This window comes from Capra hircus, chromosome 1 (assembly GCF_001704415.2).
Source record: "Capra hircus breed San Clemente chromosome 1, ASM170441v1, whole genome shotgun sequence".
NCBI classification, from domain to species: Eukaryota; Metazoa; Chordata; class Mammalia; order Artiodactyla; family Bovidae; genus Capra; species Capra hircus.
Genome location: NC_030808.1, coordinates 69,881,033 through 69,899,266, shown reverse-complemented (window position 1 = coordinate 69,899,266; position 18,234 = coordinate 69,881,033). Strand labels below are relative to the sequence as shown.

The 18,234-nt window shown below is 35.9% G+C and overlaps 1 protein-coding gene across 1 annotated transcript in view; it reads left to right on the top strand.

Annotated features, from left to right (window-relative positions):
* The window catches only part of LMLN (leishmanolysin like peptidase), a 51,512-nt gene extending 34,122 nt beyond the window's left edge, over window positions 1-17,390 (top strand). Inside the window, exons 15-17 of the mRNA XM_013963402.2 lie at window positions 2,244-2,374; window positions 7,449-7,659; window positions 13,798-17,390. Coding sequence (XP_013818856.1) covers window positions 2,244-2,374; window positions 7,449-7,659; window positions 13,798-13,898 — 443 coding nt within the window. The 3' untranslated portion in view covers window positions 13,899-17,390. The remainder of the gene's footprint in view (window positions 1-2,243; window positions 2,375-7,448; window positions 7,660-13,797) is intronic.

Genomic DNA, 18,234 nt, shown 5'->3' with positions numbered 1-18,234 from the left:
GTTTATTTTGTGATTCCACTGCCATCTACCTGTTTGAAGTAACTTCTCTGGACCTTAGTTTTCTCCTATGTGCAAAAGAGATAATACTTGTCTCATAGAGTTGTGAGAATTAAATGAATTAATGTAGTTAAGTGCTTAGAATTATGATACATAGAAAGGATTGTCAGCTACTAGATACACTTGCTCATTTGTGTATATGCTACCATTTAGTGATACCTTATACTTGCATGACATTTTTCATTTGCAAAGCACTTTGACTTTAATCATTTCATTTTATTCTTCTAAAAACCTGATAAGAGACATAGAGAAGATACTATGATTGAATTTCACAGATGAGGGAAGAGATATACTAAGTAATATCGCTAATTGATGTCAGTGCAAGATCTTCCAATGCAGAACTCTTTTTTATTATATCATATTAGGTATCCTATTTTTTCCTCTCCTGAGGATTGTGCATTTTATGTTACTTAAACATAACATGTCATTCTGCAGATGTCAGAATAATACTGTTGTCCCATAACTAGTAAGATGTTATTTATTCCCTGTTAGTATATATAAATGAACAGGTCATCAAGGAAGTAGACTGTATGGTATTTGGTTAGTCAGCAATAATAGTTGTAGCTCATACTAACCACCTTTGTAAACAAAATGTTCTCATGTCTGATTTGTTAATCAAGAGCAATAAATAGTTTTCCTCTGTATGGTCATCAAAAATTACCCGGTCCTTTTTCTCCCCCTACCCCTCATTCCATACTTCATTACAGATTAAATTATTTAAAATTAAAATTTTCATAATATTTTTTCCTTTTATTCTTAAACCTGTCAGCTTTAACTGGATTTCTATAGTCATTTTTTTCCATCCCTTACCTACTTAATAAATTCCTAAAGAGTTATGATATAGCTACTCAACAGTTGCATTTTACAGCAAAAGCAATGCACATATTTGTCACTTATGACAAAGATATAGTATTGTATTTTATGGTTTTAGAGCTGGAGTTGGCAAATATTTATTACAAAGAGCAAGATAGTAGATATTTTAGACTGTGGATCTGTTACACCTTTTCAGCTCTGCTGTTAAGTGTGAAAGCAGTTATAGATAATATGTAAGTGAGTAAGTATAGCTATGCACCAGTAAAATTTCTTAATGGAAACAGGTAGCTCTCAGGATTTGCTCTGAGGGTTGGCCTGACCTCTCTATTTTTTTTTTTTTGAAAATGGTCACTGTGTGCTTTGAAGACTTTGAAATACTCATAAATAAAATAAATATATAATTCTGTTTTATTGTTTTATATTTTTCTTAGCTTATACAATTAAGATTTTTTAGAACTGATATAAAAAGTTTTATCTCTATAATATTTCAAAATGGACTAATTGAACCGTCTGTTTTCTTTTTTTTTTTTTTGAACCGTCTGTTTTCAAAAGATAAAACTTGTTTTAAGTGTAGAGAGAGAAAATTATTCCTAGGCTTTTTTCCCCTCTTTTTTAGAAAATTCCTAGGCTTTAAGGACTCCACCCCTTTGTCCATTAGCCATTTAGAGGTCATTTAGTCTACCCCATAACTCTGTGGGTTTGTGCTTAGTCTAAGACTAGATCAGCCTATCATTTATTGACTTCCAGGAGATGGCATAAGTTGAAAATACAGGAACATATTGCAAAGGTAACAGCACTCCCCAAAAAATCTTCATTATTTAAATCATTGGCCTCATTTTATCATGGGTCACTTGGGAAGTGACTCCTATTTAGACCACCACTGAAGGTGATTCTTAGTGCCACTTACTCTGTATATTTAACTTCAATGCTCTAGGCTCAGTTTTATCTCTTGTTTCTGACAGAATAGTTTTCTCCTACTAATTCCTTTATTGAGAATCCAGTTTGAGTTTGGAATTTCCTCTTTTAATTTTTTTAATTGACAATTTCCATGAAACATGTTTGATTTTTAAAGCAGCTTTTAATCATAAGAGTGTAGCCCATCAGGCTTCTCTGTCCATAGGATTTTCCAGGCAAGAATGCTAGAGTAGGTTGCCATTTCCTTCTCCAGGGGAATCTTCCCAACCCAGGGATTGAACCCAAGTCTTCTGCATTGGCAGGCGGGTTCTTTACCAGTTGAGCTACCAGGGAACCCCAACACTAACGAAACGTGTGATTTTTAAAAGCAACTTTTAATCATTAGAGTAGAATGCTTCAGTTTCTTATTGAGTCCAAAGTCCATTTTTAATAAAGAAAACTTCTCTGGTTTGCTTCAGACCTTTTTAAAAACTATGGTGCTGAAAAGTATGGGCCTCATTCAGTTTGTCTAATTCAGAAATCAGCATTTGTCATGGAAAAATGTGAAAGGAAGCTGAGTTACCCGGACTGGGGGAGTGGATGCTATCAGGTAAACCATATGACTGTTAATAATTATACCAAATATTATATAATTGTATCTCATTATGTGGCTTTTATATTTTCAAATATATTTTGTATCTTTTGTTTCTGCTGTTTACCACTTTAGCTTATTTATTGTAACTATTAGTTTGGATGTTTTTGTTTCGTCAAAATATTGTGATTTCTTTGAGAGAATTTGCCTTTTTCTGTTTGTTTAAAAGTTACACAGTTACTGTGTATCAACATGTTTTATAATAATTTTACTTCTGGGCATATATCCTACGGAAATATTAGGGAATATGTAATTTTGCTCTTAAAAACCTACTTTGTAGTAGAAGACTATAATCTTGTAAAATCTGAAGAAGGCATGTATTTAAGAATTAATAAATCAACTACTGGTTTTCAGTAGATTTTTTTTTCTTTGAAATTAGAAATCCAAAGAGGGCAAACTACTATTTTCTTGATTTATTATCGGCATGTCTAATATTAAATGACTATACCACCATAGAACTTACTAAGATGCAGGCATTCTGTAATTTAGGAGCATCCAACCTAATGAATATTCTATACTGTACTAATGGATGTCAGGGAACAGAGTGTGATCCTGAAAACTGAAAAATAAGAATTCATTGTGCCATTTCACCTACAAGAGCTAAGTGGACTAATGTATCTGGCAATTTAACTTTTTATTTTTAAAGTTTCTTTAAAATTAACTTTTTTGGTAACTGCTTTATTGAGGTATAATTCACACACCACATACAATTCATGTAAAATAATCTTTGAAACCTTATAAAAAATAATTTAAAATAAACACATTCTAGTTACAATCTGACAACTATAATCCAGCAACCATTTTCTGATAAATTCATTCTATTAAAGATTTATATATTGCTTAAATACATAATTTTTATCTAGTTGTAATCATAATACATAGTTTTGTTTTAGTGTTTTTACTTAGTACTTTTTATATAGGCCAAAATACCTTTGCCAAGTTTTTTTCCAATAATAATACTTACTGTTCTTCATAGCTATAGAACATTGCATCATTTTAAAGTTTTATAATTAGGGAAGTCATTTTCCTTTTAGATATTGAGTTAATTTTCACTTTTCACTATGTAAAAATACTTTTATAAGTATATTTATATGCTTTACCTTATTAAAATCAATTTTTTGAAATAAATTCACATAAGTGAGAATATTAGGTTAAAGAGGATAAAGCTGGAACAGTGTGAACCTTAATAGGAGGATGACCTTTTCAGCCTATTTCAGTGTATTCTCTACACTACCACCACCACAAAGGGGTTATGTATCATCTACAAAGATTAAATGTACTTGGCTTCCCTGTAGTACCTAGTGTTGTCAGTTAATTTTGCTAATTTAACCAGTTATGTGTGAAAATGTGTATGATTTCTAAACAATTAGCTGTTTTGTTTTTTGTTCTTTTTTTTTACACTGACAGAGAAGTTACAAGAATGGTACAAAAATGTGAGCCATTTAAGTGTAAATTGCTGATATCTGCCCCTTCATTCCAAATGCTTTAAAATGTATTCCATCCTCCTATGTGACTACAGTACTAAAAAAAGAAAATCAGGAGATTATCATTGATACATCTAATTCTTGGACCCCATTCAAGTTTTGCCTATTGTCCAAGTCATGTCCTTTTAGTAATAGGATCTGGGCTAATTTAACTACTATTGAGTAGTTGTCACATCTCTGGTTCCCTCCAATGTGGAACAGTTCCTCAGTATTCTTAACTTTCATAACCTTGACACTTTTAAAGATTACAAACCAGTTCTTATCTAGGGTATGTCTCAATTTGGGTTTGTCCAATGTTTCCTCATGTTTAAATTCATGTAATATGTTTTGAGCAGTGATATCACAGAAGTGATGGCTTGGTGTGCACTCTTGATTTGTCTCTGCTGGTCATGCTAACTTGCTGGTATCTATCTACCAGCCATCTCCACTATCAAGCTAACTGTTTTTCTCTTTTAGTTAATTCCCTTTTTAATTAATAAACATTTGGGTTGGGGGAAAAGTACTATATCAGTAACATATTTCTTATACTTTCATTTTATTAATTTATATATTTAAGTCTGTATTGACTCATGGATTGCATTTTATTCAATAGCTTTTACCATTAGTATCATTGTTTGGATATTCAGGTTACCCCAGATTTAGCCAAATGAAGCCCTTTGGATTGGTTCCTGTGTCCTTTTGGCTTGTCCTATCGTTTTTAAATATTCCCTTGCTTTCTAGCATAAGATATTTTAGGTTCATCTTCACTTTCTTTGCCCCAGCTCTGGAATCAGTCATTTCTCCAAGGAGCTCTCATTTCTTTTAGTAGGAGGTATTTAGAAACTAAAGTCTGGGTGGTAGCTGTATTTTTATTTGCTATTGGGATATAGCTGCTCCTCAGGCCTTCTTGGTGAACAGAGCTAGGAAATACATGTGTGTATGTAATTTTCAGTTCAGTTCAATCACTCAGTCGTGTCTGACTCTTTGCGACCCCATGAATTGCAGCACACCAGGCCTCCCTGTCCATCACTGACTCCCGGAGTTCACTCAGACGCACATCCATCGAGTCAGTGATGCCATCCAGCCATCTCATCCTCTGTTGTCCCCTTTTCCTCCTGGCCCCAATCCCTCCCAGCATCAGAGTCTCTTCCAATGAGTCAGCTCTTCGCATGAAGTGGCCAAAGTACTGGAGTTTCAGCTTTAGCTTCATTCCTTCCAAAGAACACCCAGGGCTGATCTCCTTTAGAATGGACTGGTTGGATCTCCTTGCAGTCCAAGGGACTCTCAAGAATCTTCTCCAACACCATAGTCAAAAGCATCAATTCTTCGGCACTCAGCTTTCTTCACAGTCCAACTCTCACATCCATACATGACCACTGGAAAAACCATAGCCTTGACTAGATGGACCTTTGTTGGCAAAGTAATGTCTCTGCTTTTCAATATGCTGTCTAGGTTGGTCATAACTTTCCTTCCAAGGAGTAAGCGTCTTTTAATTTCATGCCTGCAGTCAACATCTGTATATGTGTGTATATAACCATGAGTTTGCACCCGTATTTTTGATTCCAGTTTAACACCAAATAATCATTTTCGTTTTCTCCCTTCTCATATTTGTGACTCTTCTTTCCAACAGTGAGGAATCTGGTTTCTCATTGTCCTTCGAATGCTTGTTATTTGATCTGTCCACGTTCTTGCCATCTTCTTCCACTGGCAGTCGGTCACCCTCCTCACCCACTTCAACTCTGACACAGCCTACCAGGTCACAGCATCTCTCCCTCACTGTGAGCCAAACCCCATGCACATCTTTAGAATATAAATACTCTTTCTTCTGTGAAACTTTGCAATCTTTGTTCTTTTTTTTATATTGTTTATTGATTCTTAATAATAAGAGTCTGACACTGTTAATTTTGGGGGGAAGTTTTTATATCCTACCCTTCTTTCCTCAGTTAAAGCTGCTTGAGATCAGGCACTGTGTCATGGCCTTCTACGGTATCCTTTTCAGCACCAAGCTTAATGCCTAGTCAATTCTCACTTAAAAGAATGGTTACATTGCGTTGTAGCTATGGTGATGCTTTCTAGGCGTGGATCATTGAATGACAGAAGAGTTTACACTTTATTGTTTATTTTCTTGATAGCTTATTATAACTTAAATTTCCAAATGAATATTATATTTAAATTTAATTGATGACAGTTATTTTAAAATGACTGCATCACTGAAATATACTTTTGAAGCTCCTTTTTCAATTTCTTTTAGAAATAGATTAATAGCCATGTAAGAAGTCGGTTTCAGTATTTTGCATCATACCTATGTTGTCCTAGTTTTAATCAGTTTATTCAGTTGTTTACTAACTGTTGACCAAAAGTTCAGTAAACTGTTTACCAATTTACCAGACTTGGACTGGGCAAGTTTTGGATATTTCCAGAAGTTATATCTACTTACAAAGTAAAAATTTGCCACCATCAAACATATTCAGAATATGCACTTGCTTTGAAGATAGTTCCAGGAGAGAAATTTCAGAAATATTTAAGATGAAGTAGCATAATATGGCAACCCCCTCCAGTACTCTTGCCTGGTAAATCCCATGGACGGAGGAGCCTGGTAGGCTGCAGTCCATGGTGTCGCTGGGAATTGGACACTACTAAGCGACTTCACTTTCACTTTTCACTTTCATGCATTGGAGAAGGAAATGGCAACCCATTCCAGTGTTCTTGCCTGGAGAATCCCAGGGACCGGGGGAGCCTGGTGGGCTGCCATCTCTGGGGTCGCACAGGGTCGGACATGACTGATGTGACTTAGCAGCAGCAGCAGCAACAGCAGCAGCATCAGCAGCAGCATAATATGAAGTCTTTTTAGAAAACAATTTTGAAGAAAATAGTCATTTAAAAAAATTTTTAGGTTAGTTTTAATATGTTTGCCTTTTAAAATTAATTGCATTAGTTACCCCTTGTATTTGAGATATGAATCCTGCCTTTAAAGATGTTACCAGTTGTATTAAATAACTGACCATTTTCTTCTCTGAGCAGAGGATCTGGGGTAAGGATAAAAATAAACTTTTACTCTGTTATTTCTATACTGTATGCTTTTTTTTTTTACAGTGAGCATATATTAATTATAAAAACTAATAAAAATTTGATTTACAAAATTTAGTAACTCGTAGAAAGAGTAACATGATTCATGGCTCTTTAATAGAGATTTAAACTGAATTATAGAAGGATACTAGAATCTACAGAAATGTTATTATTGATGACTTGGCTTCCAGGGTCTCTGAATCTGCATTGTATGTAAAGCTGTATGTTACCTGTGTTTTTTAGGAAAAGTGTCCATAGCTTTCATTAGATTTTTTAAAAGGTACTAGACTCAAAGTTGAAGAACTGCTACCACAGAGTGAAATCCTTTTAGAACATGAATAACTTAACCCTCTCTATATGAAATTAAAATATGCCCACATCCGAAACTGTCTTTTATAGCCAACATTTTTAGTAAATTCTACTGCATTTTCCTACAGTTAAAGAAGGCTCATATACTAGAATCTTGCTGATCTGATTTTTTTTTTTTATTCAACCTTTTGAAGGTTTCTTGTTCTCCAGAAGGTCTGAAGGTTTGGGTTCAGGATACTTCATATTTGTGTAGTCGGGCCGGGCAGGTCCTCCCCGTGAGTATTCAGATGAATGGGTGGATTCACGATGGAAACCTGCTCTGCCCATCATGTTGGGACTTCTGTGAGCTCTGTCCTCCAGAAACAGATCCTCCAGCTGTTAACCTGACTCGAGCACTACCCCTGGGTAAGTAGTCTCTGTGGTTGGAATAAAGAGAGGGACTTTTCTTGGAAGATGTTGAAAATTCCCCAGAAGGAAGCTCTAAAACAGGTTGTGCATCTTCTCTTCTAATTGCAGTTTTATGGGAAGATCTCCTTCCCTTCATTGTTAGAAATCGAAGGTAGGTAGACTTGACACCTTACTTCAGTAAGAGCGAGAGTGAGGAAACTTTGTATGCAGAGAACCTCTGACAGGCACAAAAAAATCCCTGACAGTTATAAAAAGTTAATGTTTCAGCCATTCATTTTGAAATTAAGAGTAAAATCCTGTTCATTGAATACAAAAAAGCAGTTAAATATATTTTAGTTGTATTATAACTAGGTGAGATGAAAGAACGGGAAAGACAAGACACTGGAAAATGTTCTAAGATGGGATTGACATGTCCACAAAGGAGAGATAGGTGCAAGGAGATGCAGTGAGATTGAAAGACAGGCTGGCAAAGACAGTGGTTTTCACTGAAGGATATTTTACTCATTCTGTGAGACTCTGGAGAGTAGAGTTGAGACCAATAAAATGAAGTTGTAGGGAGACAGATTCAGTAAAATCTTTTAGAACCAGGAGAGGAATAGAAGGGACTGTCTTGAGAAGAGTGCCTTCCCTATTAATGAAGATGTGCAAACTGAGGCTGATGACCCGTTTCTAAGGGTTATAAAAGCAGAATTCATGAACTCTCAATGAAAGCTTTGACCTATGGTCTGTGATATTTTATTAAATGATTTATGAAATTTTATGACTGTGGTGTTAGGGAAGACTCTTGAGAGTCCCTTGGTCTGCAAGGAAATCCAACCAGTCCATCCTAAAGGAGATCAGTCCTAGGTGTTCATTGGAAGGACTGATGTTGAGGCTGAAACTCCAGTACTTTGGCCACCTCGTGCAAAGAGCTGACTCATTGGAAAAGACCCTGATGCTGGGAAAGATTGAGGGCAGGAGGAGAAGGTGACGACAGAGGATGAGATGGTTGGATGGTATCATCAACTCGATGGACATGGGTATGGGTGGATTCCGGGAGTTGGTGATCAGGGAGACCTGGTGTGCTGCAGTTCATGGGGTCACAAAGAGTCAAACACGACTGAGCGACTGAACTGAACTGATGACAGTTTGACATTTTGAAATAGGCCATGTTTCATTTTCTCAGCTGGAGGTATTTTTTAAATGGAATTATATAGTCCTTTGTTTGTTTTGTAATTTGGTTTTAAACAGAGGGCTACATTCACTTTACAGCTCAGAGTTTCTTTATCTCTAAAATTTAATTTTTTTTCTTTCCCACATTCTGAGAGCTTTATCAAGACATGGGCTACAAGTAGAGAGTGAATTTGGGGATATGAATATTGTGTTGGGGTGCTCAAGACCACCCCTCGATTTCATGATTCTCTAGGACTCTAGTTGTACTTATGGTGCTATGTTGTATTTTCTATGGTACTATGTTGTGATTTCTTCCCGTTAACCAGTTCTATAAGGAAGCATGCTCGAAAAAGGATTGCTACCTCTAAATCGCTACCACAATTCTGAAAAATGTATAAAATATTATAAGAATAGATGCCTTTTAGGTGTAGTTTCCATTAGTGAATATGAAAGATTTAGTTATAAATTCTTTTTTTTAATTTATTTTTTAATTGAAGGATAATTGCTTTACAAAATTTTGTTGTTTTCTGTCAAACCTCAATTTAGTTCTAAATTCTTCCTGATCTCTTCAGATTGTAGAGGTTGTTTTGTTTCCATTTATTAAATGCTGGACCCTTTGCTGAGTGCTCTATGTCTATATCCATGTGTTTAATCATCACAAAACCTAATGAGGTAGGGATTATCATTTTACGTGTGAGAAAACTAAGGTATAAAGAGATTAAGTGATACATTCACTGTTACGACTAATAAGGTGCAGATCAAAACCCAGATCGGATCATCTCATTCATTTTGAAACACCCTCTTTGTATCTTTCCTTTATAAAGAGTACTGTCACAGAAAGTGCAGTCTTTTTGAAGGATGACAAATGTGCCAGAGCCACCATTAATGTTTTAATGTTTTAGCTTGTTAAATTTTAGTAGCAACAGCAGATAAACAATAGCTAGTTCATTTCTCTTCCTATTTCCTTTGGATCAAATTGAGAATGAGGAAATAAAAGGATATGTCTGTGTTATTAGAAACTCCAGGGTCTATTCCTTATTCCATCTAAGACCACTCATATCTAATGCTTTAGGCCAGAATTAATCCAGTACATCTTTCTGGGGTGATGGAGTTGTTCTATAATCTGTACTGCCCCATACAACAGTCATTAGTCACATGTGACTAAACATGTGAAATGTGGCTAGTGTGACTGAGGAACTAAATATTTTTATTTTGGTTAATTTAGATAGCACATATAGCTGATGGCTATGTGTATATACACATCTAACTGATTCACTTTGCTGTACAGTGGAAAGTGACACATTATTGTAAAGCAACTATACTCCAATAAAAATTAGTTAAAAAAAATTTTTTTAAGTCACTAGCAGAATGAGAAACACCTGTGTAAGCCAACCAAACAAAGACAGTTGATCAGGAAGGAAGGAGAAGTTTTATAGTAGATAGAAGACAAAAAAAAAAATCCTAATTGCTACCATCAAAGTGAAGAATGCTGTGAAAATGAACAGACACAATGAGATGATCAACAAATCCAAAATCCAGTTTTTTAAAGCACCAGTAATATAGTAAAAATTCTAAAAATTTGATCAAGAGAAGCATAGGCATGGTAAAAATTTTAAATAAACACATACACATAAATATACACATGCTTTGGAAATGAAAACGAGTAGGTCCATCTCGTGGAAGCTAGAAAATGAATAAAAAAGCATAACGGTGCTAATATTTCCATCTTAACATAAAGCCAGGTAATAATGTAGAAAGTATATGGAACATGAGAGGTTTGCTTATACAGGACCTCAGACAAACTATATAAATAAGTAAGGAGAGGGAAGAAAAGAAGGTGAAACATAATATAGGTTAAATTATCATCTTGAATAGCAGGAGCGTTTTATCTAAATTAGGAAATAGTAGTTTAAGCTTACACTTAAAAAAAATTAACTTATTTATTTAATTGGAGGCTAATTACTTTACAGTATTGTAGTGGTTTTTGCCATACATTGACATGAATCAGCCATGGGTATACATGTGTTCTGCATCCTGAACCCCCCTCCCTCCTCCCTCCTCATCCCATCCTGCAGTAACCATCAAAGATTAAAACAGGGTTGGGGTTAATGGGAAGAATATGATGTAAGACCAGGTTTTTATTATATGTCTTCTTATACTGTTTTTTTCACCCTAACATTTGAATATTTTAACAACTAAAAAATGCTGTTTAATCAGTAGGATTTGAAACAATAAAGTCAAACTTGTTACATTTAACATGGTTTGACAAAGTGCCTTCTAATCTGACTTTATCTGACTGATTTGGCCATTAAAGAGGTAAAATAATCACATTCATAGACTGTGTAGCCGTAGCTCAAAGTTATGTCTTTATTGTATATTGTGTAGTCTAATGAATATTTGCTGGTATTTAGAGGCTACTTTTTATTGCATTTCACCTAAAATATGTCATTAAAAAAGAAATGCCTATTTGCAGAGCAGGAATAGAGATGCAGATGTAGAGAATAGACTTGTGCACCTGGAGGGGAAGTGGGACAAATTGAGAGAGCAGCATTGGCACGTATACCGTACCATGTGTAAAACAGATATACTTCCATATATACCACTTGGAAGCTGCTGTGTAGCACAGGGAGCTCAGCTTGGTGCTCAGGGATGACCTATAAGGGTGGGATGGGGAGGGGAGGGAGGCTTGAAAGGAAGGGAATGTATGTATACATATAGCCAACTCACATTGTTGAGACTAACACAGTGTTGTAAAGCAATTATATGCCAATTAAAAAAAAAAGTTAGCCGGCTTCCCTAGTGGCTCATTGGTAAATAATCTGCCTGCAAGTGCAGGGGACACAGGTCCAGGAAGATCCCACATGCCACAGAGCAACTAAGCCCATGTCCCACAACTCCTGAGGCTGCACCCCAGAGCCTGTGCTTCACAACAAGAGAACACACTGCAATGAGAAGCCCATGCACCACAACTGTAATAGAGAGTAGCCCCTACTCACCGCAGCTAGAGAAAAGCTCATGCAGCAACAAGACTCAGCACAATATATAAATAAAATTATATATATATTAAAAAATCAGCAAATGATAGTCCATGCCCCCCCAAAAAAGTGTGTTTATTGCAGAAGGAAAAAAGGACAGTAAAAGTTATTTTAAAATAAATTTAAATAGCACATATAGCTATCAGACATATTGGACAGTGCAGAGAAGGCAATGGCACCCCACTCCAGTACTCTTGCCTGGAAAATCCCATGGATGGAGGAGCCTGGTAGGCTGCAGTCCATGGGGTTGCGAAGAGTTGGACATGACTGAACAACTTCACTTTCACTTTTCACTTTCATGCATTGGAGAAGGAAATGGCAACCCACTCCAGTGTTCTTGCCTGGAGAATCCCAGGGACGGTGGAGCCTGGTGAGCTGCTCTCTATGGGGTCGCACAGAGTCGGACACAACTGAAGCGACTTAGCAGCAGCAGCAGCTCTAGGTCAGAAGCTCAAACTTGCATAAGATGCAAACTTTAGCATGCATCAAAGTCATGTTAAAACACAGATTTCTAGGACTTACCCCTGAGCTTCTGATTCAGAAGATCTGGGTTGGAGTCTGAGAATTTGCATTTTTAACAAGTTCCCATGTGAGACTGATGTTGTTGATCCAAATGCTGCACTTTGAGAAGGACTGATTTTTAATTGTCAGCTGGTTCCATTGGGAAAGAATATAAGTTCCCCATGGTGTACCTGAATTATATACAGTGAAATAATCTTTTAAAATGATTATTTCACACTGTATAGTTCTCAGAAAAACAGCTGTAGTACCTCAATATTATCATTTTATTAATTCTATGACCAGTCCTTTTTTTTCTTTCTAAGAACGTCAGACTAGCTTGGTTGGTTCTTTATTGGTCAGAATGGTGGAAATGACAACTTATCCTAAAATAAAGTCAGGTTGGCCTGGTCTCTTGACTGCTAAAAATTGTTCTCCATTCTGAGAATTGTTAGGTAAAAATAGTTTTAGTTATTAGAACAACTTATATAAATTAAAATATACTCCTACTGCCAAAAACCTATAGAATCTTCTGCTGTTTCCAAATTAAGCCTGGGGTGATATGGATAGATGGGTAGATATTTAGAGATTGGGAAACATATGTCCTGTTTTACCTGGAATGGTCAGGTATGATTATTGTTATTTATGATTGTATTAAAATAATCAAAGAGAACAATTTAGTTGATCAAAGCAAATTTTATTTCACATAGGTAGTCTCTAAGGAATGCAGAGAACTGTAAAATAAAGGAAAACGTCTATAAGCAGGAAATAAGGAAGAAATACTCAGCTTAGGTTCATGGGCTGACATTAGTATCTGACCTTATTTAGAAAGATCGAGGAAACAAGTATAGAACCTAGAGTTGACTTGGTGGTTGGACTGGATATGCTATGGTTCTGATCAAGTGGAGCATTTACACAAACATGAAAGTTATCTAAGTTTTAGTTTGATGAGTTATCTAAGTTTAGTTTCCATCTTGAGACTAGAAATTTATTTCAACACTTATTTCAAAATGTCCTGATATGGAATGACAAATTTTGTGGTCACCCTACTTAGAAGGGACAAGGGAGAAAAGAGGAGAGTCCTGCATCCCATGTTGGATTAGCCAAGAATTTAGGTTATGTTCCTGTGTAGCATCTTTAGCTTTACTAGGATACCACTACCCTGAGACACCTTTGTTGTTTCTTGGGTGCTGTTTTTGAACCTTGATAGGGTAGGCATATCTTTTCTCCTGTGTAAATATTTTGTTTTTTTTCTATAAACATAAAAGATTGCATATCTCGATTTCAGGAAGTCACTCTTGATTCTGCTCTCAGAGGTGGTCCTTCTTCACCTTTTAATAATTAACTCTACTCATTTGTCAATATTTTGTCAATATTGACAAAAAACTGTTTGTCAATAATTTTTTCCAAAAGTGTCTATGGAAAATCGATTTTTTGTTTTCAACCCTAGATCTCTGTTCCCGTTCCTCTAGCCTGGTGGTCACCCTCTGGCTTCTGCTAGGCAATCTGTTTCCTCTGCTGGCTGGATTTCTTCTGTGCGTATGGCATTAGGAATGGAAAAGTGAATTCTAAAGACATTCCTTTGTGTCATGTTCCTCTGAACAAAGCACAAAAATCTGGGTGAGTGCCAGCCTGTGTGGATGGTGGAAGTGGCATTCCTGACTTTGGCTTGGAAGTGTTGACCACAATCAGATCCTGAAGCAGAGCTTCACAGCAGTCACTCCTCATCAGCAACCCAGCAGCCTCAAAGTTTGGAGGAGAAGAATTTCCAAGTCTCTTTAAATTTCAGGATACATAACCTTCTTGAAGTTTTCCTTTGAAAGTGGGATAAAAGGTGAAGATTTCAGTGATTACATACCTCAGCATTTCCATTAACCTAAAACAATGGGAAAGTTCATCTCTGCTGCAATAATTTAAAGAACAGCTAATCGTTGCAAGATTATAAGTTGTAGACCCTGTCCTCAAAAGTATAAATTGTCCTTTGACTTACAGAAAATAATGATTTCTACATCAACTATTATACCTATTTTAAATGACTGTACATCGTATACCTAAATCATTGTTCTAATGAGTTTGGTTTTTTTTAATTTTTGTTTTGCTAAATCTTATGATTTAACCTTTTTCAAACCAGCTGTGTGGCAGTTTCCTGCTGAACCACTATGTGTTGGTAGCCCTCTTCTAGCTGTATCCATACTCACTGATCTTCAGAGAGTGGCTTCCAGTTGTATTCTCCAGTAGTTTAATAATGACTTGAAAAACTGGGAAGCAGAGGGAGAAAATATTCTGCCCTGTGAATCATTGAAGACATGCAAATTGAAGAAAACCTAATTGTATGTTTTTCAGATAATAGTTATGACAACTGCTATCCAACAAGAATAGAACTTTCCTTTTGACAAATGAAGATAAAAAGAAATTCTGGTATAGAAAGGGATGCAGTTATTTTTAGGTCAGCATAGAAACTGTTACAGAAGAATTTGTACTATTTGAAAATTATTTTATGTATAAGAAGAAAAAGATATAAGTCAAAACAAGATGGTCTGAATTGCTTACTAATAGTAAAGTGTAGGTTTGGTGTAGAGCCTATCCAGTAGGGTCCACTTTACCACAAAGCGTATGACTTAGTCCATAGAAATCAGAAGATTGCCTTTGTAATGTCCTTTACCTCTTATATTTGACACTCTTTATGTTACGTGTTGATTCTGGTTCCCAGAAGCAATTCTCCTGTGATACCAGAGCTGCCCAACCCTACTTAGTAATCCCAATGTGAAATTCTTTAATAATGAATGATGTCCAGTTTTTCGGAAAAAAAAAAAAAAAAAAGAAACTTCATTAGCTCTAAAGCTATGAAGTCCTGTGGCATTATAAACGTAGCCCTTGAACAAACATTAATTCATTAATTGGTTGGCCCTTTAATTCAGCACACAGTTATCAAGCATTCAGTTTAAGAAATTGTGCTAAGTGAACAAACAGCGTAATTACTAAGAAATAATTCCAACCTACTATTTGGCACTAGAGTCAAACAGCAACTCCAGCATAAAGGAAAGTCACCTCTTTTTTTTTTAAATGCGTACATTTAAAATACTTACCTGCCTACAATTTTAAATTGGAGGTTTTTGTCTTTGTGAAATGCTGGGAGTCTCTAGCATCGCCAACCTGAACTGAAGAAAAGCTAATAATAATGGTGTTTCTGCCTTTGTCTTGCATACTTTAAATCATGCAAATCAGAAAAATGTAGAGTATATTTTTAAAGAAAGCTATAAATCTAAGCATATATACCTAATGTGATTATGAATCATTGCAAAGTTATATAAAGAATTTTACCAAAAATAATACAGATTAATAATATATTTGAGACTCACAGTGATAGGTTCAGTTATATTTTGACTGTTGTGCAGTAATCCCATTTAGGTAGTATTGTTTCTGAGCATGGTGCTTTTTATACTTGAAATATATTTTTGCTTTATTTTTTATTGATATAATTATATTTGCACTAATGAATTTCTGAAGATATTATAGATGACATTTTTTCTATCTATATTTGTTAAGCTTGGTATCTGGTAGCCCAGTGTTTCCTCTGCACAAATGTAGAACCTGATAAAGTATAATGTTAAGAAATCTTGAATTTTTGAGGGTAACTAACTGTGCTGGTGTCTTCCTTCCTCCTCAGCAAGTTTTGAAAATGGTTGCTTGTCAGTAATTCTGCATAGTATACTCAGTGAAGATTTAGAAGGCCACTGAACCTATAAGAAATTTTAAGAGGCATAGTTTAGTCACTTAGTAGATGATACAATTCTAAAACAATATTCTAAAAACAAAAATTTTTAAGTCTGAAATTTCAATGCAGAATTAGTGGACTGTAATTCAGCTTTGAACTGAAGAACTTGAAATGACCTACATGTCAGTATCCTGTGACAGGTGATTCCCTGTATGTTCGCAAAATCAGTTCACAGAGAGACTGCAACCATGGTGGGAGGGAGGTGGGGCAGGGAAGGGGAATGGCAGTAGCTAATTTGATGATAGCAGACTGAAGTCCCTTTCTGATTCAGAAGGAGCCAAGTGCTTATAAAAACTGACTACCTCAGTTTTCATTTCAGACTTAAGTTCATTTTGATAGTATTAAGGTCCCAATGTCAAAATTAACAAGCGAATTTATCTCTCAGGTTTTCAAGAACAGAATTTACAGGAAGGAAGCAAAAGCCATGTCGTTAGACTTGAGCTGACCGCTTTAAAGAAACTGGCAAGCAGTTAGGTAGTCTTAATATAGATGTCTCTGTATTCTCCTGAAAAACATCTTTTCCTAAAAATGTTATAAATTATGCTTAAAGTTAGTTTCAGCCTGATATGTTGGCTAAGAATTTATCAATATTTGAAAGTGAAACATAAATTAATGAAGTTTAGATAGTTTTAGGAAGATACATAAATAAGTATTCCAGAGTATTCCATAAAATTTTATCAATATTCTCTTCAATATTAGAAGACTCACTGATTGAGACCGTCTGTAAAATGACCATATGCTTTCTCAGAATCTTTCCAGCTCTAATATTCTGTGACTGATACTCATGCAGAATTGCTCGGTCACTGCTGGCTCTGGCCTGCTTCCTGGAGTATGCCAGCTTACATACACGTCATGTTCGTTGCAGTGTCCTTTGCTCAGTGCCTTAGCACTGTCCTTGTCCTTGGACGCTGAATGGAGAGAGAAGAGGGCATCTGAGTAGTCTTGGCAGGATGAGGTGGACTTCAGTCACAGCCCCACAGACCTGTTTCATAGTTGGCACCTGTCATCCGTGCCATGTCCTTGCAGCCCAAGAGGACTAATATACTTTAATAAAGTCTGTGTTACTTGTTCTGAAGAAAGAACTTACCTGAAAGGATGACCTTTTTTTGATACATTTAGTCAGGGTTGGGGAGGGAGTGGTGAATTAGTTTCTTTTTGTTTACATTTTTAATAAAGTAGATTTAAGAACTAATCTTTATTTATGGTATTTAACTTTAAGTGTAATATATTACCTAGAAAAAACAAAGCTTTAATAAAAATGGAAACTAGTCTGCATCTTGTCTTTACTTGACACCATGAATTTTTTTAAACCAGGTTAGAAGTACAAACCTCAGATGGTGAAAGAATCTGCAGTCAATGCAAGAGACCTGGGTTCAATCCGTGGTTCAGGAAGATCCCTGGAGAAGGGAATGGCTACTCACTCCAGTATTCTTGCCTAGAGAATCCCATGAACAGAGAAGCCTGGTGGGTTACTGTCCGTGGGATTGCAAAGAGTCGGACAGGACTGAGCGACTAACACTTTGAGAAGTACAAACACATCCATACACTTTATGTGGGGGACAATGAGGTGATTATTGTGAAACATAATTCAATTTTTACTTTTAACTAGAGTAATATTGTCCTACTTAAAGACTGGAGACAGGTGTTATGTAAAGCTATAGGGAATAACCCTCCTCAAATAGTTAAGCAGAAAGAGAGTAGACTAAAACATAAAACAGTTCAGGGCAGCTGTCTGTGCTTGAGGATGATTCCTGTCCCATTAGTTTCGTGCTGTGAGCCAGGAGTCTCATTGCAGGACCACTCTGTGTGTTCAAGTACCAGACTCTATTTGGGGCAGCAAGTGGATTGTGGCTGTCATCGTGGAACGTGATTCTTCCTCATAACCTGACTAGTTTGAGAGAATGTACCTGGGACATGCCTTCATGTGTACGCAGAATCATTCTGCCCTGGGGGCTGGAACTAAGCACCATGAAATGGACTGAATATTGCCTGTTTAACCTACTTGCTGAGTCTAGATCTTTGCAGGAAATTTTGATGATAATATTTAGATTTTTTTTAATGTTTTAAGTATTTTCTATAAGTACTGAAACTATGTACAATAAATTCACGGAG